Raw genomic sequence first — 26,717 nt, 5'->3', positions numbered from 1 at the left:
TGGGTCCCTGTACGGCCTCCCATTGCTGCTGTCTCCATCGTCACACTCTGCCATGTGCCACTTTCAGGTCTCCTCACACTGCTGGTGTGTTCCATTTTGTCATAGGGTGCTGGCAGATTACGGGCCTCCCATTGCTGCTGCCAGGCCCGTAATCTGCCTTGGGCCCCTGTACCGCCTCCTCATGCTGCTGCCAGGTCCAGAGTCTCTCATGTGTCTTGGAAATTCGCTTTAACGAATTTCTCCTTACCGTGAGTACTCGCAGTTGGATGCGCAGAAATCCCCCATAAAGCTGTGCGAATCTCGCTTACCACGACTGCAGCCAAACTACACGATTCCTGCCCATCCAAATACTTTGGTTCTGTTGAATTTGTGGGTGATTGGAGCTCCGTTACCCTAGAATGATCACACGACACTCTAAGGCTGGTTGCAATCCACATAAGGGCCGGCTTTAGGCTCAGCTCTCTGTTTTATTAAAAATACACACATGCCCCCCACATGAATAAAGTCAATCCCTCCCACCGAACAATACAATGGGGATTGCCTATACAGAGGATGTACATTCCAATTGGAGCATAGCCTTTGCTATTATCTATCACTGGTCCTCCCCCATGAGTCTTCTGAGGTCAGCAGACTTCCTCCCCTTCCCCCCTATGAGCCATCTGAGGTCATATTTCCTGTCCTACTAGCTTCTATTGGTATGCAAAATTCTCTGCACAAGCATCTCCCTAAAAATATCAGTCTGTACCTGGATGGGCCCGATACGATCTTTATTAAAACACATCCATCCCAGATACAGTTCAGATTAGTAATGGGTTGTAAGATATGCATAAGCCTACACGTGGAGTTCACACCGCTTGCGCATTGCGTTATGAAGCCCACGTGGTACCATGCTGCTGATATGCGGATACAGGCCCACGGTCTACTGACAGCAGCATTCGCATGGAATGCCGTGGTGGTATACACGCCGGTCTATAAGCGCAGATCTGCCATCTCATCCATTACCAAGCTGAGTACTGTAATACATACATTGTACATGCGCATGGCCCAATTGCAGCCTTCAGAGCTTAATTAAGCCACACGAGAGACATATGAATAACACGAATATATGACACATTTAAAGTTCGACCAATAATACAAAATTTCCATGACACATGGGTCCCTGTACGGCCTCCCATTGCTGCTGTCTCCATCGCCACACTCTGCCATGTGCCACTTTCAGGTCTCCTCACACTGCTGGTGTGTTCCATTTTGTCATAGGGTGCTGGCATATTACGGGCCTCCCATTGCTGCTGCCAGGCCCGTAATCTGCCATGGGCCCCCGTACCGCCTCCTCATGCTGCTGCCAGGTCCAGAGTCTCTCATGGGTCCCTGTACGGCCTCCCATTGCTGCTGTCTCCATCGTCACACTCTGCCATGTGCCACTTTCAGGTCTCCTCACACTGCTGGTGTGTTCCATTTTGTCATAGGGTGCTGGCAGATTACGGGCCTCCCATTGCTGCTGCCAGGCCTGTAATCTGCCATGGGCCCCTGTACCGCCTCCTCATGCTGCTGCCAGGTCCAGAGTGTCTAATGGGTCCCTGTACGGCCTCCCATTGCCGCTGTCTCCATCGCCACACTCTGCCATGTGCCACTTTCAGGTCTCCTCACACTGCTGGTGTGTTCCAGTTTGTCATAGGGTGCTGGCAGATTACGGGCCTCCCATTGCTGCTGCCAGGCCCGTAATCTGCCATGGGCCCCCGTACCGCCTCCTCATGCTGCTGCCATGTCCAGAGTCTCTCATGGGTCCCTGTACGGCCTCCCTTTGTTGCTGCCTCCATCGCCACACTCTGCCATGTGCCACTTTCAGGTCTCCTCACACTGCTGGTGTGTTCCATTTTGTCATAGGGTGCTGGCAGATTACAGGCCTCCCATTGCTGCTGCCAGGCCCGTAATCTGCCATGGGCCCCCGTACCGCCTCCTCATGCTGCTGCCATGTCCAGAGGTCTAATGGGTCCCTGTACGGCCTCCCATTGCTGCTGCCTCCATCGCCACACTCTGCCATGTGTCACTTTCAGGTCTCCTCACACTGCTGGTGTGTTCCATTTTGTCATAGGGTGCTGGCAGATTACGGGCCTGCCATTGCTGCTGCCAGGCCCGTAATCTGCCATGGGCCCCCGTACCGCCTCCTCATGCTGCTGCCAGGTCCAGAGTCTCTCATGGGTCCCGGTACGGCCTCCCATTGCTGCTGTCTCCATCGTCACACTCTGCCATGTGCCACTTTCAGGTCTCCTCACACTGCTGGTGTGTTCCATTTTGTCATAGGGTGCTGGCAGATTACGGGCCTCCCATTGCTGCTGCCAGGCCTGTAATCTGCCATGGGCCCCTGTACCGCCTCCTCATGCTGCTGCCAGGTCCAGAGTGTCTAATGGGTCCCTGTACGGCCTCCCATTGCTGCTGTCTCCATCGCCACACTCTGCCATGTGCCACTTTCAGGTCTCCTCACACTGCTGGTGTGTTCCATTTTGTCATAGGGTGCTGGCAGATTACGGGCCTCCCATTGCTGCTGCCCGGCCCGTAATCTGCCATGGGCCCCTGTACCGCCTCCTCATGCTGCTGCCAGGTCCAGAGTCTCTCATGGGTCCCTGTACGGCCTCCCATTGCTGCTGTCTCCATCGTCACACTCTGCCATGTGCCACTTTCAGGTCTCCTCACACTGCTGGTGTGTTCCATTTTGTCATAGGGTGCTGGCAGATTGCGGGCCTCCCATTGCTGCTGCCAGGCCCGTAATCTGCCATGGGCCCCTGTACCGCCTCCTCATGCTGCTGCCAGGTCCAGAGTCTCTCATGGGTCCCTGTACGGCCTCCCATTGCTGCTGTCTCCATCGCCACACTCTGCCATGTGCCACTTTCAGGTCTCCTCACACTGCTGGTGGGTTCCATTTTGTCATAGGGTGCTGTATGGCCTCCCATTGCTGCTGCCTCCACCGCCACACTGTGGCTCCACACTCTGGTTTTGGTCCCGTGACTGCCCAAATGAGTGAAGTGTGCGGTGATTCTAAGATCGACGGCACTCATCTGCATGTCATACTGACTGACAGTATTATTTCTCTTCCCCAGCAGACTCCAAGGGCATTTAAATTAAAGGTACAGTGTTCTGCACTAATATAAAGGCTCTCTGAAGCCTAGAAACACCTTTTTATAAGTTAAATTCGCAGCGAATATATTCGCATCGAATCGAATTTATTCCTCGAATTCGCCGAATCAGCCGAATCGAATTTTTGAATACTTCGCTCATCTCTAGTATTAATACATCAGTGGTTCATATAGTTAACTCAGTGTAGAGTTATTCACCTTGAGGTCATCACAGAGGACAAGGGGGCACTCTTTACTTTTAGAGGAAAAGAAATTTAATCTCCAAACACGGAAAGGTTTCTTCACAGTAAGAGCAGTGAAAATGTAGAATAGAAATGAAGGTAAATTCTCCCAGCGCTCCGCAAGTGTTAGATTAATTAAATGTGCACGTGCAAGCTGTTACCACCTTTTCCCTATACCAAAGGATGCACAATATAGATATAATACAATAATGGTGAAGCGCTATGCAAATAAAACTAATTATTGTACATACAGTGGGGCAAAAAAGTATTTAGTCAGCCACCAATTGTGCAAGTTCTCCCACTTAAAAAGATGAGAGAGGCCTGTAACTGGCATCATAGGTAGACCTCAACTATAAGAGACAAAATGAGAAAAAAAATCCAGACAATCACATTGGCTGATTTGGAAAGAATTTATTTGTAAATTATGGTGGAAAATAAGTATTTGGTCACCTACAAACAAGCAAGATTTCTGGCTCTCACAGGCATGTACCTTCTTCTTTAAGAGGCTCCTCTGTCCTGCACTCATTACCTGTATCAATGGCACCTGTTTGAACTTGTTATCAGTATAAGAGACACCTGTCCACAACCTGCCTAATATATTTATATTGCACTTTTTACTATACGGTTCATTATTGAATACTGTATGTACAATAATTTGCTTTATATGCATAGCGCTTCACCATTATTATATTATATCTAAAATGTGTAATAGACTCCCTCAAGAGTTGGTTCTGGCCAGCTCAGTGGATTACTTTAAAAACGGCCTGGATTCTTTCTTGGATACACAGAATATAACTGGTTACAAACATTTTCATAGGTAAAGTTGATTCAGGGAATATCCGATTGCCTTTCAGGGGATCAGGAAGGATTTTTTTCCCCTGCAGGAGCAAATTACATCATGCTTTGCTGTTTTTTTTTGCCTTCCTCTAGATCAGTGTTTCTCAACTCCAGTCCTCATGGACCCCCAACAGGTCATGTTTTAAGGATTTCCATTATTTTGCACAGGTGATTTGATCAGTTTCACTGCCTTAGTAATTACCACAGCTGTTTCATCTGAGGGAAATCCTGAAAACATGACCTGTTGGGGGTCCATGAGGACTGGAGTTGAGAAACACTGCTCTAGATCAACTGTGGGTGTAGGATTATAACTTTTTTTTTTTTAATTGTTGAACTGGATGGACTTGTCTTTTTTTAGCCAGACTAACTATGTAAGATGAACATTTTTAATATAAATGTGGGTTTCATACACCCTGCAAGGCATTAAAAATAAATATACCATTCCGAATGTGGGAAAAATTTTACTGTCAATAATCAAACACTAGTTTTTGGGGTTTTTTTTTCCTCTATTGTTTCAGATTCAACTTAATCAGAGAAAAATTCTTAAATAGCTATCATGCCGCATCAAAAGTATTACCTGCTCTGTTTTACAGTTGGTTTTATTAGAAACTTTCATTACATTCACATTATTACATAAAAATAAAAATAAAACAATGCAGATTATCCATGCAGGCTGTGATCTTTATCTTTAGTTCTTGGACATCAAACTTTATCAGACGTGTGGATTGATCTTGTTTAGTACTATTCAGAAACTAAACAAAATGAAAGGTCTTTGTGTGGTGTCATTACATTTCCCTCCTAGAACTAACACATAATACACAAACAAATAATATACAAAACACTTTTCAAAAACAAATGGCCATTTTGGTTTACTTAAGCCTAGAACACATGATCAGAAAATCGTACGAAAAATACCGCTTTCTAATCGATCGAATGATAATAGTACTCAGCTTTTGTTCAAAATCATTTGAAGGGATGAGCACAAAACTTTTTCTCGTACAATACCAGATTGTACAATTTTTGTTTAATTAGTAAGGTTTTCATCCAAAAATACAGTACAAATACATTATATCACTTCCAAATTTTCTGAGAGTTTCTTTCTACAAGAAATTTGTAACTTTAGTAATCTCTTCACTTTCAATATAAAACTAGCATGCAAAAAAAAATGGACGATCATTCGTCCAATATTCTCATCGTATGTACAGGGCTTTATGAGTACACACATATATATATATATATATATATATATATATATATATATATATATAATTACCCATATTTAATGAACTCATATCAGTTATCGCCACATGGATTTTTATTAACCTCCCTAGCGGTCTGATTATGTCCATATTTCTGTGCTCAAAGCGGTACATTTTTTTGCATGGAAATATGTATTTTTTTTTAATGTAGGCCTGTAATTTTTAGGAATAACTCACTGAAATCTGTCCGAACAAGAGTCTAGTAAACATCCCAGGTAGGATAAAACTTGAAACACGAAATCATAAATTATAATTTAATAAATAATCATAAAAAATAATAATAAATTTAATTCAATAATATAATCAAACCAAAAACACTGAAATTTGAAATAGAGCGCCAAGTTTGCACATCACTGAGCAAAGTCGCAAAATCGTTTTCATTGTCTGATGACGAATTTCCCCACGAATCATTATCACTCAATTCTGCAAGTAGTTTACTATCGCTGTTCTCTAGCTGGTCTAAAACCGCTTTTGACCTAAAGGGATGCTTTTTGGACGCCATGGAGGTTTCTCAGTTTCCAGGCAGAAAGAACAGTAAAAATGCAGGCAGGGCACAGGACAAAGCACTAGGGACAAAATGTATGTGAAATGCTTAGATACAGTAATGTTTTACTATGTGATTTTAGTGAATGTCACTTTTTGTCAGTTTCAAATTTCCCACCGTTCCGTTCCCCGTACGTCCCGACGCTCGCAGGGGACAGAACCCAGATGACAGATGCCGGCATCTGCCGGATTACATTGCCGGGGACACTGCAGGAGGGACATCGCGGGAGCACAGGACAAGGTAAGTGATCGAGAGATCCCGGAGCAGCGCCGCATGGTAAGCCCGAGTGTAGCTCGGGGTTACCGCTTGTGGTACTGAAACTTTACCTTGAGCTACACTCGGGAATGCCGCCAGGGAGGTAAAGCATGTCCATTAAAAGTTGTCATTAATGCATCATGGTTTACTTGACATTCACAATAACATTTATACTTATTATTATTATACAGGAGTTATGTAGCGCCAACAGTTTGCTCAGCGCTTTACAATATAAAATGTATTTATCACATTTGTGCACGAGGAATATTCATATCAATTTATCTCGGCTTCATGTTCAATCTCAACTATATGGATCTTGAAAACCTCTGGTTCCTCCTGCATTAATGAGAAAACTTAAAAATTATTAGTGTTCTATTCTAGAATATTACACTTACATTACAATTACCAATAAAGGACAATACAACTTTATCAACTTATCATATTCATCTCCAGTGATCATTCACAGTGGTGAATGATCACTGGAGATAAATATAAGTGGTCCTTTCTGATGCTGTTAAGTAACTCTTAGCTTGGTCTTTACTAATCAACTAACTTGTGTAAATGACTGCCATTAAAGAGGTGGGACATGGTTTTGTCTGTGGGTGGTGCTTAAATACCTGATTCCTTTTCCACGCCCAATAGGCTGGAATGGAGAGCCAAACAATTAAATATTTATAAAAATCATGGCTGCTTTTCTGGAATTCAACAGGTGTCAACTTCAATCAGTCATTTTCTTTTTGTTTCGTTGTTTCAAATGATCTGAATAGTTACAAAATAAAACAATTTCAACCATTATTTTTTTTTTGCAGAATTTAAACATTCCCATTTGCCTTACAAAATCTGTCACATCACCCACATTTGAACATACAGTTATAGTACTCATTTCTTAGATGTTAGAAAATGTCCTGCTTCACACAAAACAGGCTGTTAAGGGGGAGGGGGGTAGAGGAAAACTGGAAACGGTCTTCCTCTCTCTTGCCTAAAACACATAGGACATATAAGGGAGGGGTCAACCATCTCTGTTGCAAATGATTTTTTATTTAACCTCTTCCAATTCACCCTGTAGCAGAAGTACTGCTACAGGGTGGCATGAGTGCACAAAATCACGTATATATGTGTGATTTTGCATTTTTGCGTAGGGGGCCCTCTCTCTCTTAAACCAGCTAAACAACTGATGCATTTTCTACACTTTCTGAATGTGCTATGGCTTACAGTACAAAAACACTGTATTAAACCCAGCACAAACAATCTAGCAGAATCCCGCCACTACATATTCTATTATTCTTGTCACTAGTTCACACAAATTGAATACCCCACTACTGGTACCAAATGTTTTATCATGGTCATATGATAGTTTACGTTTTTGGGGTTTTATTTAAGATGTGCAAAGAGAGATCACACAAATGCTTCTAGGTATAACATTTAAGTAAAGGCAGATACAAATAACAAATGTAATAATATAAAATATAACAAGAATACTTCTAAAGATGCTCTTTCCGCCACGGGTCCCTCCATCTTATACAGCATGGCACAGATGATCACAATTGGATGCATGCATGATAGCAGCTCTGAGACGAGACTATTGTTACAAGTGTTAGCTGTATTATATACAGGACTAGTGTATAAGGAAATGAACAACTCGCTTGATAGCAGCATGACGTTTTAAGGACTTGGTCAGTTTGTAATGACATTCCTTTGATATGAAGTCAGCCAAGGTAACCAGGTTTAGAATTGTGAGCCAATTATAATAAAGAAATATGAAATTTCCCCAGGTGACCATGGTATATCAGGCATTACGAAATGGCGGAGTATGGTCCAGATATGGACCGTGTCACTGTCTCATCCAGAGAGCTGCACTCTAGCCACTTACAGTGGTAGCCAGTTCTTTCCCCCAGCCTCCACTGTCATTCTCACATTAGAGTGGAGAGCAAGAGGCAGGACCGTTCTAGACTGAGGATGGGAGCTGCCCGAGTTAGTGTTACTAAACCTAGGACCCTGCATTCACTATATGGGGTCTTCCACAGTGCACAGAACATGTAAATGCAATTGTTTTAGTAAATATAAACTCCTAAATACCTTTTCCCATCAGCAGTTAGAGCAGTTTTATGATTTCTATCAGTGTTCAGCAGAGCACTGGTTAAAGCTTGTAGGAGGAGTTTTCTCTAGGAGGATGCAGAACCCCTGACCTCTGTCTGGGTAGTGCTGATTGGCCCTGTGCTGATCACATGCAATGTGAAGAAAAGAAAAAGAAACCTCTCTAGCAATACACACCAAATTGAGCATGTGCAGTGTGGAGACATGATATGTCTTATCAGGAGATAAGAGGGGAGCACTGGAAGATGGAGAAGATCAGAGAAGTCAGGATCAAACAGCATTTTTTTGCATTTGATAATGTTAGTTTTGAATGGCTCTTCTTAGCGCTGAACAAGTTTGGGTTCGAAGGTCCGTTTATGCATTAAATTCAAACCATGTACTCGTCGCCAACAGCCCGAGTTGTAGCAGCGGGTCATATGTCTAACCCCATTCCGCTTCACAAAGGCACTAGACAAGGGTGCCCACTATCCCCTCTACTTTTCAACTTGGCCCTAGAACCATTAGCACGCTTTTTATTATTTCAATCTGATCTCCATGGCATCTATGTTGGGCAAGAGGAGCTGCGACTCGCTTTGTTTGCAGACGATATCTTAATTTTCACCGCACTCCCTTCCCTTGACTTACCCTATATACAACATATTTTTTCCACATTCCGTCTATGCTCTGGACTCCGCATCAATTTTTCTAAAAGCGAAGTGCTTCCTTTATTCCACTCCCGTCTTCCGGCATGGACTCAAAACTCGATGTTCAAAATCGCCTCCAAGCATATCACCTACTTAGGTATAAAAATATGGAAACTAGCTTCATCCTTATATGTGCTAAATTATACGCCAACGATCGCCAAAATTATTGGGGAACTAGAAATGTGGAAGGATTTACCGCTTTCGCTCCTGGGCAGATCACATCTTTTTAAGATGGTCAGCTTTCCGAAGCTTCTCTACCCACTCCAAACCATTCCTATATTACTTAAACACAGCGACATACTGAGGATAAATTGGGCAATACCAACCTTTCTATGGAAAGGCAAACATCCCCGCATAGCAATTGATAAATTATTACTACCCAGATGCGAGGGAGGGTCAGGTCTGCCGAATATTCGTATCTACAATCTTTCCTGTTTACTTAGAATAGGCCTGGATTGGATCACTCAATCCTCTACCTACTCCAACTATCATTTGGAATCGGCAATAGGATACCCTTATGATCTCTCGGCCTTACTACATTCCAATGTCAACTCCTTGCCACCGCATTTAAAACATAATCTGCTCATCCGCGACACCCTAATCACATGGAGGGAAGTCAGGCGTAAGTTGGGGGTCTCCCCGTGGCTCTCGCGTTTTCTTCCTATTCATCACAATCCATCCTTTCCTCCTCCTCGATCTCACGATGCATATGATACTTGGCGAAATCAACATCTAACTCTGGTACATCAATTGTATGACACCTTTACGGGATCCCCAAAACCTCTTAACAGTATCCTACATACTTTTGGACATCCGGCGCACCATTTCTTCTACATATTCCAAGTAAGGAACTTTGTCAACTCAGTGGCACCCACTATCTCTACCAGATTCCAATCAACATTCATTGACGTCTTGGTGAACTCACAGAAATACAATATATCGAATGTATATGGACCGCTGAACCTTCTATTCGCCAAACCTTTTGAGTCGCACAATGCTGTTAAATCCTGGGTTAAAGATTTCAACAATACATTCACAGCCGACCACTTACTAGCAGGCTTCCAATCCACTTGGGCCTTCAATTGCAATGAATTCTGGCGTGAACAACAACTTAAGATCCTTCATCGTGCCTATATGCCTTGTCTCTACTCCAAAACAGATCCGACTCTGTCTACCTGCCCTCTGTGTGGTACTCAAAAACCATCACTACAACACAGATTCTGGACTTGCCCAGCTATATTTACGTTTTGGAAACAAGTAGTCCATTTCATATCCATCATCACAGCTTTCCGATTGCCTATCCACCCGCTACCACTACTTTTCGGATTTCTGGAACAGCCAATTATTGGCCTTTTTTCTTCACAAACGTCATCGTTCAGAGATAATAAATCTTGGATATTCACATGTCTCCTATTTGCACGAAGGGCTATTCTACACAAATGGACTTCCAATTGCCCTCCAACTATGACAGACATCAAACAAGAACTTAATTCTCTTCTTCGTTTGGACAGACTTCATCTACTCACATCCCCAAATAATTCAAAGGAATCGCGTTACTTTAGCAAATGGAAGTCCTATATTGTAGACTCCTTATCCATACAGGAGCAGGCCTTTTTCACTCAGACAAGGACTTGTTGATATAGCATCATATGCCAATTGGTCATCTACGTGGTTTAATATCTCATTTACACCTGATATTGTAAGCTCACCATAGACCTTCATTAATCTGGTGGGGTGCCACTTTCATTTCATCTCATCTTATCACATCTTTTATGGCGGGTCCCGTGACATGTAATACATACATGATACATATTTACCATATACAAAGTATACAACTCTTGACTTCGCTTCCTACACAGGATTCTTTAATTTTCATCTCTTTATTCTCCACTTACCTCGGTCTCTCGGTCTCCTATCTCTATCTCTATATCTTCTATACCTTTTCTTTATGTCTTCGAGTAACACCACCTCTATCTCTACTAATACCTCTACTACTACTCTGAGGGATTCCTGACTCCAGATGACATACCATCTTTCCACTCTATCAAGTCCTTCTATTCTCATCGATGTTGATTGTTTTATTTTATTCGTTCACAATCTCCCCCTTTCCTCTATGTTTACCCCTTTTCTGCTTCACCTCTTGATAACATTACCATCTCCTCTTACCATCCGACTTCCAGATATTGTTCTGCGCATTGTATCTCGCACATAGGACTGGTGGGACACTGATGTTATTTAAATACATTATCATCATTCATCACTAGCTACTAGTAATTTACGTCTTGCCATAATGAGTCACGTATATACCTTCACCACAACTGATATGACTTAACATTGTACCATTACCCTTTCTTACTTGCCAACTTTGTAATGTGTTTATTTGTCATACTAATATATTCATGACTAGGATGCATGTAACATGGATATCATGCCTGTAGTTTCATCTATCAGAGGTTGTAATTTGTTAAAACTCAAATCTTTCTTTAAAAAAAACAAAAAAACAGCATTTTTGCACAATGCAGAAGACTAACCCCTAGGTTCCACAGTGAGTATAACGAGAAAACTTTACTGCATATACAGACTGATTTTGTGGGTTTAGTAACACTTTACCTTTTCACGTTAACCAGCAGGTGATTCATTGCAAGGATGCAGGATGGTCCTAGCAAGTAATCACCAGCCTGGTAATATAAAAATGAAACTTCAGCAGCTCCTGCTCCCACCATTCATCCTGTGTACCCCTGTAAGGTAGGAAAGTGAAAGGGCTAGGACATGGCTGTGAAGGTTGAGGGTTAATGTGAAGGGGGCAGAGGATGCTGCTGGGGGGGGGGATGAAGGGGAGCTGAGAATACTACTCTGAAAGGGAGCTGAGAATACTACTGTGAAAGGGGGCAGAGGACACTACTGGGGGGGGGGGGAGATTGATTTATAGGGGAGTTGAAATCACTACTGTGAAAGGAGTAGAAGTGGGATAATGTAAAGGGAGGCTGAGAACACTAGTTTAAATAGGAAGCGGTGATGCGAAAGGTGGGCTGTGAAGGTGATATGCAAGTGGGAGCTGAGGACACTTCTATCAGTACGGGATTGTGATATAAGAAGAGGGGGGCCTGTGGTGTGAAGGAGTCATACACATATGCAATTCAGACCTCTGCTGGAAGAAAATTTTTAATAGTTCAATATGGTGTGAATTTATGGGATGTCCAGGAAAGAATATACTTTATCATATGTCAAAAAAAATAATATACGAGTATGTGTTAGAATGCTTGAAACAGCTTTTCATTTAACATGAAGCTATGTATTCTTTGTATCTTAAGATTTTTTGTTTTTCATATTTACAGATGTTTATGGACCTTTTCAGGTGGAACAGAATTCAGGGCACAGTTCCAATGTATCTCAGATTAGCTCAAATAATGGCAAAGCTGTCAAGGCCAAATCTGAACCCAAGCCACATGTAGTATCCAGTGACCTTGAAATAAAGACACAGTGTGATTTTGGTATGGAAAACAATGAATCAGATTTTGATATTTCATCTTTGCACAGCAGCAGCTCACAGGAAACACCGTCTTCCAGCCAAGGGCAAAAAAAAACATCCAAAAACCTGAGCCCAGATATTCTTCAGCTTCTTAAAGGAAAAGATGCAAACACTGTCACTAATATTCTTAAGACTCTATCTCCATTTTATCCTGCTCTTCAAGGTAAGTACTTTTGTTCAGGTAGGTAGCCTACACTAGGTTACATGTTATGTATAAATGCATCAATCCTTTCCCAGCTTATATTCAGCCTAAACTAAAGTTTTGAACAATAAAATTAGTGCCCTGTAATTTCATGGCTACATTAGTAGAAGTAGACATTTATATTTAAAAACACAACCCTTTTCTGAAACAATCTGAGATGGCAAGATACAATTCTTGTGAAAGACACATTTTAGGGGTGTTAAACCATATTTCTTTTTTGTGCATCACGAGACACAGAGCAGGTTATAAATTGTGACTTCCTGGGTTATGCGCCATATATAGGTGAATGGACACTGGCAGAAACAGACAAGACATCTTTCCCTACATAAACTCTCCCACAGAGGAAGTTTTTTGTTTTCTCCGATGTCTGAAGGTGATGGTCACTGATGTGCAGCTCTCTGCATAAGGCTACCAGATTCTCAATGGTTCCAACAGGTCCATTCCTACAGCTGTGATGCTAAGATTTTGGTGCCTGGGCCCTGTTCTGATAGAATTGGAACAAACATGCAGGGATTGCCTATAATGCGACCATTCGGCACTGGACCCTGCGCATATGCAACCCTGTCCGGTAATGACTGACCAAGGCGTTTCCAGTATCCCAGGTCCAGGGCAGGGGACCCCTAGAAAGGGGGTTTGAGTCCCTGAGGGTCTACTTAGACATTGCCCATTGTGTTGGGTGAAGGTTGGATCTTGGTCTTGCTAGACAGATCCTGCGGCAGTTGGTAAGTCTCTGCAAACCCATTTTGGTATCCATTTTATTGCTGCCTTTAAATTTGTGTTCCTCTTTCCCCCACTAGGGGGCAGTTGTTATTGAGCTGCTGTGTTCACTATTTTACCAGCTAGGGTTAGCTGTGTGCCTCAGCTGTATGTGTGTGCTTTCTCTCTTTTTCTAGGGGGCATTTGCTATAGGCAGCCTGTATTAACTCTGTGCAGTCTCCTATTGTACCACCAGCGCCAGGGGGGCACATATGCTCTTGCTGCATTTTCTTGATCTGTTCAAAGCTTCCAAATCGCTGCGCATCTGCCATCGTCCAAGGTTACGTCAGTCGCACATGTGCAATTGTCTTATGGCATCATAGGTAGGAAGGTAGAGCAAGGTAGGATGGTGCCCATTTTGTTAGAGGCAGTGGGCCCTCCTCATTGCAGGTGCAGATGTAAGGAGGCTGACTGGAGCAGCCATCTTTTTAAAATATGAGCGTTTTTTTTTTTCAAGCTCATACATGGTGTCAGGCATGAGACAGGAGGCACAGAGAAGCTCTAGCAGAGGCACATAGGGACACAAGGCAGGCTCAGGACAGCTTATGAGTTACATGAATTACCTGCTGGGGAACTGGCACTAGCAGCTGTGGTTTCCCCTTTGATACCACATTTGCTATTCTTTACAGAAATAGCCGTTTAAGTTGAGTGGTGGGGCTGTCTTGTCTAGATACAGGTCCTTTTACTCTTCTTTGCAGGCTGATGTCTCCTACAAAAAAAAAAAAAGGAAGGGTGGAAGACCAGCTGGATGGGGGGGGGAGGGTTCTGCTGCAGGTCATGTGGACACTAGACGTGGCCCTGCTTATGCGGTTTTCCTAGGAAGGCCAGGGGTATCAAGATAATCTGAATGTCATGCCTGTCTGTTCTTGTGGCTAAAACTGGGACGTCTGCATGTGTTACGAAGGAGGATTTGTCAGCCACTTAGAGAATAACCTCCCCAATATGTTCACCTTTATGAGGTACTAAGAAGCATGGTCGCTCTCCTCCTGTACCTTCTGCTTTTATAGAAAAGAATTGTGTGGATGATGGGGAGATAGTGGATCAGCTGTTTCTTTATTGGAGTGATTAAATTTACCACTTCCTGAACAACAGTCCCTGAAGGCACCCTTGCATTCATGGCAGCCATTGCAAAGTTCCCAGTCTTTTCTCTTGCACCCTCATTTAGAGCATGTGATGTTTGCAGAAGGGGCTCACTTTGACACTTTGTTCCTCCTAAAAGGGTTTGGTCAGCTGCATCCAATGGAGGAAGAGTGTGTTAAGAGGTGGAGTGTAACCTCAGTTGAAGTCTGTTTTCCTATCTTAACAGGAATGTAATACCCATGTGGATGATGTTGCCATCTTCAAGGATTCAGCAAATAAGAGGCTGGAAACATTGATGAAGGCCTCTTTTACTTTGGTTGTGGCTGCCTTGCAGTAGCAGTTTTTTGATGTCTGCCAGAGTCTTAAGGCCGCGTGGAGCAACTGTCTAGGAACTTTCCACAGGCAGTGAGGGTGACATAAGTGAAAAACAGTCCTTTCATCACTCACAGGGCTCATCCTCCAGAGTGAAGCTTCAGCCCCAGTTCCACAAGAGAACTTGGTCTTCAAAGGCAGCAATGGCTGGATTCCATGTCTCCCTCTTTAGGAAGATTTGTCCCCACTTGTTCAGGTGGAGGGACATTTTGCAGGCATTTGCATATTTTTCTGTAAAGGAGGGTGTCTCTCTTGTCACCTGCTTGCTCAGGGATGTAATTGTGCTACTTTGAGAACAGAAAGGGGTTCTCGACTTTTATTCATCCAAGTCCCCGGGCCCTGGACGCACCGTGGGAGGGGGAAGCCACCGCTTCTGGGAGAGGGAAAGCCGCTGCTCCCGTGAGAGGGGAGGCCACCTCTCCCGCGAGAGGGGAAGCCACCGCCATTGGCACCCGGAGCCTCCTTGTCAGGGAATGGGAAGATCGCCTCGGCGATCGAATCTGCACATGCGTAGAATCCTGACAAGACATACAGGCAGGCAGGCACTAGGACCCAGGCGCGCCTGTGACCGATGACGGCGCCGGGCAGGCACTAAGACCCAGGAGCGCCTGTCAGGAGTTGGGCGGCCTATTTAAACCCAGCTCTTGCAATGCTCAAGTGCCGTATGGTCTTACCTGTTACCTGTGTTCCTGTTTGATCCAGTGTTCCTGAATACCTTGTTGCCGACCCAGCCTGTTCCTGATACTGCTGTCTTCTCCTGCTCTGATCCCTGGCTTGTCTGACCATTCTCCTGCTTAACCCTGCACGTTCTGATCTCCTGTTAACGAACCCGGCTTGTGACCAGTTTATTCCTCTGCCTGCTGACTTTGTACCACGCTGCCACCACTGTTACCGACCCAGCCTGCCTGACGCTGCTCTTGTGACCTCCTCACATCAGACTCTCACCTGCTATACACCTCCAACGGTGCTTCTACCACAGCTGGGTGAACTCAAGGGCCGCGACCTGGTCTCGGCCTGCTCCAAGTCCATCCCCACCATCAGGGGCCCTGGTGAACAAGCAGGTAGGGACTTAGATTCCGCGCCTTGGGGGAATCCGGTCTGTGGAGTGCTAGAGGCTACCGCTGTAGGATCCCTGACAGAACCATACGGCCATGACAGAGTCTGGAGGAGGACCTTCACCCTGGGAAGAGATGTGCCAACATCTGGCAGCACTCACACGAGCGGTGAAGACCCTGGAAGAGGGATACAAGCACCTGGAGGGACAGGTTCAGAGCCTGGCCGCACCAACACCCACAACATTGGGCTGCAGTGGGAACACCTCCCGCCACGGGTTCAGCAGGGCCTTCCACTGGAGCAGCATTTACAATTCCTCCGCCAGAACCAAGAGTACCGACCCCTGAGCGGTTCAGTGGGGATCGAGGGAAGTTCAGGGCCTTCCAAAACTCCTGCCAGCTATACTTTGACCTGCAACCCCGGACCTTCTCTTCAGAATCGGTGAAGGTGGGATTTGTTATATCCCTGTTGCAGGGTGAACCTCAGGGATGGGCCCATCGCCTGATGGAGGCCCACCACCCACACTTGAACACTGTGGCCACCTTCTTTAAGGCAATGGCACAGCTGTACGATGACCCGCATCGAGCTGCCTCGGCTGAGGCAGCCCTCTATTCTCTACAACAGGGACGCCGGGCTGCAGAGGATTATGCTGCGGAGTTTAGGCGCTGGAGTGGAGATACACAATGGAACGACGCAGCCTTGCGCCACCAGTTCCGGTTGGGACTGTCGGAACCACTGAAGGACGAGTTGGCAAGAATAGGGGTTCCAGACTCCTTGGAAGGTCTAATAGATCGTGCGATCCAAATCGATCGCAGACTGCGGGAAAGGAGACAGGAGAGGTCCAGCCAGGGGCAAAGAACCTCATGGATGCTGCCAAGAGTACCAGTCATGCCAAGGGTCAGTGTCGGCAATCGGGGCCCAGAGCCGTCAGAGGGAGCCGAACCTATGCAACTCGGCTTGATGCGGCCTTCCCTTTCTACTGAGGAACGACAGAGGCGTCGGGCAAACAACCTGTGTCTGTACTGCGGAGCAGCGGGTCATATGGTGCGCTCCTGTCCGGAGAAATACTGTAAGTCCTCTATTTTCTCTAATATATCTACTGTGTGCACAGGCAACCCCACTCACTTGGCTGTACCTGTGTCTATTCAGCTCCCAGGAGGAAGCATACAGGTGACGGCTATTATTGACTCCGGGGCATGTAGCTGCTTTGTTGATCTCAGTTTTGCTACCCAGCATCAGATACCGTTACTCACCAAAGAACATGGGTTGAATATTTTCTTGGCAGATGGGTCTCAAATAAAATCGGGGACGGTAGATCGGGAGACTCCTCCCATACACACCACAGTGGCGGGACATCACCAGGAGTTCCTCCGTTTGGACGCCATCGCGTCCCCCCTATTTCCAGTTATTCTGGGGCTCCCCTGGCTACGAGCTCACGACCCCCAGATTGACTGGAAGACCGGGTCAGTCCAGTTTCCCTCACAATACTGTCAGGAACATTGTTTATCTAAGTTATCATTAAATACACAGGCCCTACTGGCTGTAAGCCCTGATGCCGAGTTAGCCCAAATTGTGCCTGCGGCCTACCGCCAATTCTTGGATGTATTTAGTCCACGGGGGGCAGAAGTTCTTCCCCCACATCGAGCATATGATTGCCCCATTGATCTGCTCCCAGGTTCAGAAATCCCTTTTGGCCGCATTTTTCCACTATCTGAGCGAGAACTAGGGGCACTAAAAGAATACATTGATGAGAGCCTCCGTAAGGGATTTATCCGCCCTTCCACATCACCGGCCGGGGCAGGGATTTTCTTTGTCGAGAAAAAGGACGGATCCCTGAGACCTTGTGTTGACTACAGGGACCTCAACAAGATTACGGTCAAAAACCGCTACCCCCTTCCTTTGGTTCCAGAGTTGTTTCAGAGGTTAAAATCAGCATCCATTTTTTCTAAACTGGATCTCAGGGGTGCCTATAACTTGGTAAGGATACGTGAGGGGGATGAGTGGAAACGGCGTTTCGCACTCGGTTCGGGCATTTTGAGTGTCTAGTCATGCCTTTCGGGTTATGTAATGCACCAGCCACCTTCCAGCACTTTGTCAACGACATTTTCAGGGACTTCCTTGACATTTTTGTAATCGTCTACTTGGACGATATCTTGATATTCTCCTCGTCTTTGGAAGCACATCGGGGACATGTTAGGAGTGTGCTAGAACGTCTCCGTCAGCATGGACTCTACGCTAAAGCTGAGAAATGCTGTTTTGAACAGAAAAGCATCTCATTTCTTGGGCTAATTATCTCCACCACGGGGATCGCTATGGACCCTCAAAAGATCTCGGCCATCCTGGAATGGCCTGCCCCCACGGATAAGAAGGGCGTCCAGAGGTTTATTGGGTTTGCCAATTTTTATAGAAAATTTATAAAGAACTTTTCAGGCCTGGTAGCACCCATTACTCAGCTCACCAAAGTGGGAGTACGTTTCCAATGGACCCCAGCAGCACAGGCAGCTTTTGAGGCATTGAAAAAGCTATTCACAACGGCTCCCATTCTGAACCATCCTGATGCATCATTGCCCTACATACTAGAGGTAGATGCATCGGAAGTGGCTGTAGGAGCAGTGTTATCACAGAGGGTAGGGGCCAAGGAGCTGATGCACCCAGTGGCTTTCTTTTCTAGGAAGCTCTCCCCTTCGGAAAGGAATTATGATATTGGGGATCGGGAATTACTGGCCATTAAGACCGCTCTGGAGGAATGGCGATATCTGCTAGAGGGGGCCCCACATCCCATTCTGGTCTATACCGACCACAAAAACCTCGAGTACTTGAAAACCGCTAAACGCCTCCGTCCACGCCAGGCCAGATGGGCATTGTTTTTTGCAAGGTTTAACCTCCACATAACGTATCGTCCTGGGTCAAAAAACACTAAGCCAGATGCTCTTTCCCGGATGTTTGAGGACCCTGGAGAGAACCCCCAGCCAGACACCATCCTGCCAGCAGGTAGCTTCCTACTGCTTCAATCTGAGCTGTTGTCTAAATTGCAGGCTGCTTCCACCCGGGTCTCTGACCTGCCTGGAGTCTCCCTACTGAATAAGGAGGGACTCTTCTGGAAGGGGGAACAAATCATGGTACCCAAGGAGGTCCAGTCCCTGGTGTTAGGTTACTGCCATGACCATCCCCTAGCGGGGCACTTTGGGATACATAAGACTATAGATCTGGCACGACGCACATTTTGGTGGCCAAACATGGCCAAGGATTGTGAAGCGTACGTGAGATCTTGCCCCATCTGCAACCGGAATAAACCTACCAGAGACAAGGCCTGGGGCCTATTGAGACCTTTACCAATACCTGACCGTCCCTGGAGTATGATCTCCTTAGATTTTATTGTAGAATTGCCACCCTCGCAAGATCACACCGTGATCTTTGTGGTATTGGATCGCCTTTCTAAAATGGCCCATTTCCTTCCACTAGCCAAGACACCATCTGCCTCCGAAACAGCCCAAGTGTTCATTAGAGAGATTGTGAGGCTTCACGGAGTGCCAAGAGAGATTGTCTCAGACCGGGGGGTGCAATTTACGTCCAAATTCTGGAAAGCGCTATGTGAGGGGCTGGAGATTAAGTTATCTTTTTCGTCAGCATATCACCCCCAGACAAACGGGCAGACAGAACGAACCAATCAGACTCTCGAGCAATATCTGAGATGCTACACATCATTCCTGCAGAATGACTGGCTGACACTTCTACCAATGGCAGAATTTGCATATAATAATGTGAATCATTCCGCAACCAACCAATCCCCATTCTTTGCCAATTATGGGTTCCATCCTACCTTCCTGCCAGACCTGGTTCCTGAGAACTCAGTCCCGGCAGCCCAGGACACCTTAGAGTTCTTTACTACCAATAACAAGGTATTACAGGAAACAATGGCTAAGGCCCAAGAAGACAGTAAGAGGTTTTGTGACAGGAGGAGGAAGGGAGAATTGGTCATACACCCTGGGGATCGGGTTTGGTTGTCAACAGCCAACCTAAAACTGACATGCCCATCCAGAAAATTGGCACCCAAATTTGTGGGACCTTTCCCAGTAGAACGCAAGGTTAATGAAGTGGCATTTAAACTGACTCTCCCCGAGTCCCTCAAAATACATCCAGTCTTCCACGTATCATTATTAAAACCTGCAGTTCCAGACCCCTTTTTAGACCGCAGGTCTAGACCTCCAGAAGCTATAGATATCAACGGGGAGGAGGAATTCGAGGTGGAGGCAAGTTTGGATTGTAGGAAGAGGGGTGGTCAGGTACAATACCTGATCAAGTGGAAAGGCTTTGGGCCGGAGGAGAATTCGTGGGAACCAGCCCAGAATGTCCATGCCCCAGATTAGTACGAGAATTCCGTCATAGCCAGCCACAAAGGAGGAATCGGGTGGGCATCCGGAGGCTGCCCGTAAGGGGGGGGCAATGTCAGGGAATGGGAAGATCGCCTCGGCGATCGAATCTGCACATGCGTAGAATCCTGACAAGACATACAGGCAGGCAGGCACTAGGACCCAGGCGCGCCTGTCACCGATGACGGCGCCGGGCAGGCACTAGGACCCAGGAGCGCCTGTCAGGAGTTGGGCGGCCTATTTAAACCCAGCTCTTGCAATGCTCAAGTGCCGTATGGTCTTACCTGTTACCTGTGTTCCTGTTTGATCCAGTGTTCCTGAATACCTTGTTGCCAACCCAGCCTGTTCCTGATACTGCTGTCTTCTCCTGCTCTGATCCCTGGCTTGTCTGACCATTCTCCTGCTTAACCCTGCACGTTCTGATCTCCTGTTAACGAACCCGGCTTGTGACCAGTTTATTCCTCTGCCTGCTGACTTTGTACCACGCTGCCACCACTGTTACCGACCCAGCCTGCCTGACGCTGCTCTTGTGACCTCCTCACATCAGACTCTCACCTGCTATACACCTCCAACGGTGCTTCTACCACAGCTGGGTGAACTCAAGGGCTGCGACCTGGTCTCGGCCTGCTCCAAGTCCATCCCCACCATCAGGGGCCCTGGTGAACAAGCAGGTAGGGACTTAGATTCCGCACCTTGGGGGAATCCGGTCTGTGGAGTGCTAGAGGCTACCGCTGTAGGATCCCTGACACTCCTGCTTCCTGCTCCTTCCTGTCCTGCTTCCTGCTCCCCGCCGTATGCTGCACAGCCACCCTCCATGCCCCTGCCGCTGCACAGCCGCCCTCCATGCCCCTGCCACTGCACAGCCCGGAGCTCCGTCCAATCCGGTGGAGCGGGGCCTGCCACGCAGCCCACAGCGGCTTACAGCACCTGCAGACGCCGGGCCCTGCCGTGACTAGCCACCCGCCCATCGATCCACAGCAGCAGGGGGCGGATACTGATAACCCCCCGAGCTTCCAGCAGTCTACTACAGCGCCCGTCCCAGCAGGGCCGACCGCGGCCCACTCCTACCAAGCTGCGGCCTACTCCACCCAAGACCGCGGCCTGCAGCAGATGACCCATCCACCCACCACTCTCCCACCGCACCATAAACGATTGAAGGTGAGCAGTGAAGACCCCCCAACCTCACCCGCACCTGGAGGGTGGAGCGGTGTCACCCAGACCCCCCCTCCATGGCAACTACAGCACCCGGCCTGGCGAGGCCTACCACGGCCTACCCCTGCACACTCCTCCGGCAATCCACCCAGCAGTGAGCCTGCAGTCTAAAAGATCATCAAGACCCACTACGGCACATTCCCCGCAACCGTGAGCCTGCAGTCCCCATCTCCTTCTGCTCCTGAACCCACAGATGAACCCGGCCTGCGAGACCCGACTCAGCCTTCCATGTCGTGGCCTGTCCCGGCCCTGAGGCCTACCTGCCTACCCCCGTGAGTAGCGAGACCTGCCACAGCCTACCAAGACGCGGCCCGACCCTGACCCGAGGCCCCTCTATCCACCCCTGAAGTAGACTTGGCGAGCGACCCTACCCCCGGAGAATGGCCCTGCCTCGGTGAGGCCTACCATCCCGGACCTCCTGTGCCCATTGGATGATCAACCCGGCCCTGACCTGAAGCCCATCGGATGATCAACCCTACCCGGACCTGCAGCCCACCTGACGACCCCCCTCATAACCTTCCAACCTGGGACTCACGCAAACTGGAACTTGCAACCTACAACTTACCAAACTGATCTCTATCCACCCAGATCCTAATTACTAGAACTCCTGCTACAAGAAGCTACTTCAACATGATTCGCCACTGCACGATGGACTATCCGCAACAATGCACCCTAAGAAACCTTTCACCTCCCTCACCTGTCCGCCACTCCGTTTACCCTCCTAAAATGCCACCTGTCCTCCTCATACACCTCTCCTCCATTCCCAAAATCTCCTCTCTCTACCCCCTTACTCCTCCAAAACAACTATACATCGCACCCTCACTGCTTCCATCTCCCCACTACAGCTCTCACCACCTCCACCTCTACTCTACCACCGACCCACACGCCACCACTAGCAGACTCACATGCTCTTGCACATCCCGCTCCCATGCCACATTTCTCACCCTTCTTCTTCTCCTAACCGCTGGGGACATCTCCCCAAACCCTGGTCCCTCACCACCTCACTCACCCACTAGGCACCCTCGTACTTCCACAAACTGCCGCAACCCCCTCAACCTAATACCTGTCCCCCTGCTCCCCACAACCACCCCTCCATTCTCGTGTGCACTCCTGAATGCCCGATCGGTTTGCAACAAGCTTACCGCCATCCATGACCTCTTTATCTCCCGCTCCCTCAACCTCCTAGTGGTCACCGAAACGTGGATCCAAGCCACTGACTCTACCTCCCCTGCGGCACTCTCCTATGGAGGTCTCGTTTGGTCCCATTCACCCAGATCGAGCGGTCGTAGAGGTGGTGGGGTCGGCATGCTCTTGTCACCGCTGAGCACCTTCCAGGTCCTCCCAAACCCCCCCTCTCTATCCTTCTCCTCCTTTGAGGCCCACTGCATCCGGCTATTCTCTCCTACCCCTCTGAGGATTGCAGTAATCTATCGGCCTCCTAGACCCGTATCCCGCTTCCTCAACGACTTCTCCGCCTGGCTACCCTTCTTCCTCTCCTCAGAGCTACCCACCATCATCCTCGGAGACTTCAACATCCCTATCAACGTCAATAACCCGGCTACATCCCAGCTCCTCCACCTAACCTCTTCTTTTGCACTCACACAGTGTACACAGTCCTCTACCCACTCCGACGGGAACACCCTGGACCTTGTTTTCTCTCATCTCTGCACCCCCCACAATTTCACAAACACCCCTTTCCCTCTCTCTGACCACAACCTCATTACGTTTTCCATCTCCCTGTCCTCAAAAACCTCCCCCCCAACGTCAAACCATCACCAGCCGTAACCTCCGCAACCTGAACCCTGCCCCTCTCCACTCTACAGCTGACCGACTTTACGACAGTATCCTTCCACTGTCCTGCCCTGACCTGGCTACTACTGCTTATAACAACTTGCTGTCAGCCGCCCTAGACTTCTTAGCACCCCTAACCACACGTAGCATTAGACCCTGACCGCTTCAACCCTGGCAGAACGACCACACCAAAAATCTTAGTACCTCACTCACCGCCCACGAGATTGCTAACCACTTCCAAAACAAGATTGACACAATTTGTAGGGACATCGCCAATGCTCAGACTTCCACCCAACCTAGCCTCCCTCCCATGATAACCCCCTCAACACTCCCCTCCTCTGACCTCGCAACTGCCCAGACCCCCACCCCACCTAACACCCCGTACACTAAAAACCCCCCAACACTTCATTCCTTCGACCTTGCTACCACTGAAGAGGTCACTAACATCCTCTCCGAAGCCCGCCTCACCAAATGCCCCTTTGACCCTGTCCCCACACAACTCCTACGGTCACCCTCCTCCTCCATCCTACGCTCCCTCACCCACATCTTCAATCTCTCCCTCTCTACTGGCGCATTCCCCTCCCCCCTAAAGCACGCGCACATCACTCTCATACTCAAAAAACCCTCCCTGGACCCCACCGACCTGAACAACCTTAGACCCCAACGCATAAAACGATTGCCCAATGCATAAAATTCAAACTACTAACATTGACGTACAAAGCTATTCATAATACTGCCCCAAACTACCTCACCGACCTGATATGCAAATACCACCCAACACGTACTCTTCGCTCCTCACAAGACCTCCTACTCTCTAGCTCCCTGGTCTCCTCCTCCTATGCCGACTCCAGGACTTCTCCAGGTCTTCCCCCATTCTCTGGAACTCACTACCCCAATCCATCAGACTGTCACCTACCCTTCTCACCTTTAGGCACACCCTGAAAACCCATCTCTTCAGGGAAGCCTCATCTGCCCTCACCTAACAGCCGATCTCCACCACTCCTCCTACCAATCCATCCCCCACAGCCATTTCCTCCTGTACCACTATCCCCTCCCACCTAGATTGTAAGCTCCAAGGAGCAGGGCACTCGAACCCCTCGTGTATTGTATTGTTACTGTATTGTCTCATGTACTGTCTCCCACTATAATGTACAGCGCTGAGCAAACTTTTTGGCGCTATATAAATACTGTATAATAATAATAATATTCCAACCAGCTTACAGTACCAAACCAAATGGAGATCATCCAGTTTTGGATTTGAAGAGTCTCAAAGTATGGAGGTTTTCAAATGGTATTGCTCCAGCAAGGGGATTTCCTGGCATTACTAGATATAAAGTATACCTACCTATATGTCCTGATCTCCCTCTTCATCAGAGTTATTTTGCGGTCTTAAAAAAAGTCAACATTTTTTCAGTTCATGGTGCTGCTTTTTGACCTGTCTGTGAATATTTACAAAAGTCCTTGTCCCATTTCTAGGCCTTTTGACAGTCCAGGGGTGCCTATTTTGGGATACCTGGATGGTTTTCTGCTCTGAGCTAATTCTTTCATCCATTGGAGAACAATTTAGCTCTCACAGTTTGCACCCTGCAGAGGTTGGATGAGTTCTCAATTTGCCAGAGGTCAGCATTGGTTCCAGCACTTTACCACAAAAGTAATTCAAAGGTTAGAGTATCTGGGATAGCTGCAGAAAATAGTCCAGGCAAAGGTAGTTTTTCCTCTGGGTGGATACAGTATGTGGCTCTGAGAGATCAGATATTATCCCTCAGAACTCTGAGGTATCCCTCGGTTTGTCTCTGCATGAAGGTATTGGGGAATGTCTTATTTTTGCCCAATTCCACTCCAGACCTCTACAACAGAATGTCCTGTCAGACAGGAGGACTCGGTTGTCATATTCTCTAATGTCCCTCTGTCCCAGAACGCCACATATTGCAGAATAGTAGATAGCTCCAATGAGGTTGGCGACAAGGAATTTTTTTATCTCCTTTTTTTTCCTGGAATGTACTAATGATGGATACCAGCTGATCAGAATGGAGAGGAGATTGGGGTCACTGGTCAGTGCAGGGTACCTGGTCCCCACAGGAGACTTTATCCATCAAAATTCTGGACCTTCTGGCAATCTGCCTGGTTCTGCACTGGTTAGATCATCTGAGGAGAACCCTGGTTGACAGTTTCATGGCTATGGCATATAGCAATCACCAGGGAGGTACAGGAAACCATGCTTTTCAGATTGAAGTGATTCTCTTCTTGTTCTGGGCAGCTCCATGTCCCTGCTCTATGTCCTTGCTCTATCTGCAGTTCACATTGGAAGAATAGAGATTTTGTAGGCGGACAACCTCAGTTGTTGGCAGTTGTCTCCGGGGTAATGTCTCATCCATTTGGAGATGTTCAGAGCACTCCTTTGATGCTGAGGCATGCCGGATTTGGATCTGATTGTATGCAGGTTCAGTGCAAAGCTGAACAAGCTTCTCTACAAGACAGGATCCTCAGGCATTGTGGTAGATGCACTGGTGATGCTGGGGAATCAGTTCTTTCTGATGTATGCCTTTTCTCCTATACAACCTATCCACACCTGTTACGTGGAATTCGGTTGGAAGGTATACTGGTGATTCTTGTAAGCAATGCTTTGGCCCAGAAAAAAACATGGTTTGCAGACATATTAAACATGTCAGAGGGTGATTCCTGGCCTCTTCTGACTCTGCCTTACCTTCAGGCTCAAGGTCCTGTCATCCATCAATCTTTATGGTTGCTTATTTCAGAGGCTTGGCTTTTGAAGCCAGATTCCTGAAAAATAAGGGGGGGGGGGGGGGGGTCTGGAGAAAGTCATTCAACAATCTTGTGCGTCAGGAAGGCTACTTCAAGAAAAATTTACCATAGGACCTGGAAATTGTATTCGGCATGTGTGAGGCTAGGAAGCTGCATCCTTGCAAGTATGTTTTGGGCTAGATTTTGGTTTTCCTCCAATTTTGAGTAGATATGACAGTGGCCCTGAGTATGATCTAGGGCAGCTTTCAGCCTGGACTGATTTCAAAGCTTGATTGCTTTGCTGTCTTTGGTGCGTACTATTGTTCAAAATGTTGCTGCCATATATAAATTATGACGTTTGATGAGGAGTGATAATTATTGTTATAATGATTGCTGTTGAGGTAAGAGTTTGTTAGTCAATATGGAATGTAAAACTCCCCTATCCCAGAAATGTGTTTTCCCACAGCAACAAGTTCAGCTGTTCTTTTCCAGAGAGATATGCATTATTTCACATAAAGATACTTGCAACAGTTGACAAAAATCCAGCAGAAAATTTGTAAATATTACAATGAACAACAGCCCTCAG

General features: G+C 47.0%; 1 protein-coding gene across 4 annotated transcripts in view; it reads left to right on the top strand.

Moving 5' to 3' along the window:
* The window catches only part of LOC149448989 (uncharacterized), a 291,234-nt gene that overhangs the window by 207,764 nt on the left and 56,753 nt on the right, over positions 1–26,717 (top strand). For all 4 annotated transcript variants that reach the window (XM_089693977.1, XM_089693975.1, XM_089693976.1 and 1 more), the window contains one exon: positions 12,360–12,716. In XM_089693977.1, the coding sequence (XP_089550103.1) occupies positions 12,360–12,716 (357 nt within the window). The remainder of the gene's footprint in view (positions 1–12,359; positions 12,717–26,717) is intronic.

The sequence above is a fragment of the Staurois parvus genome, unplaced genomic scaffold, assembly GCF_062004578.1.
Source record: "Staurois parvus isolate SC_StPar_1 unplaced genomic scaffold, SC_StPar_1.0 ptg000645l, whole genome shotgun sequence".
Taxonomy (NCBI): Eukaryota; Metazoa; Chordata; class Amphibia; order Anura; family Ranidae; genus Staurois; species Staurois parvus.
This window is presented reverse-complemented; position numbering and strand designations above follow the sequence as displayed.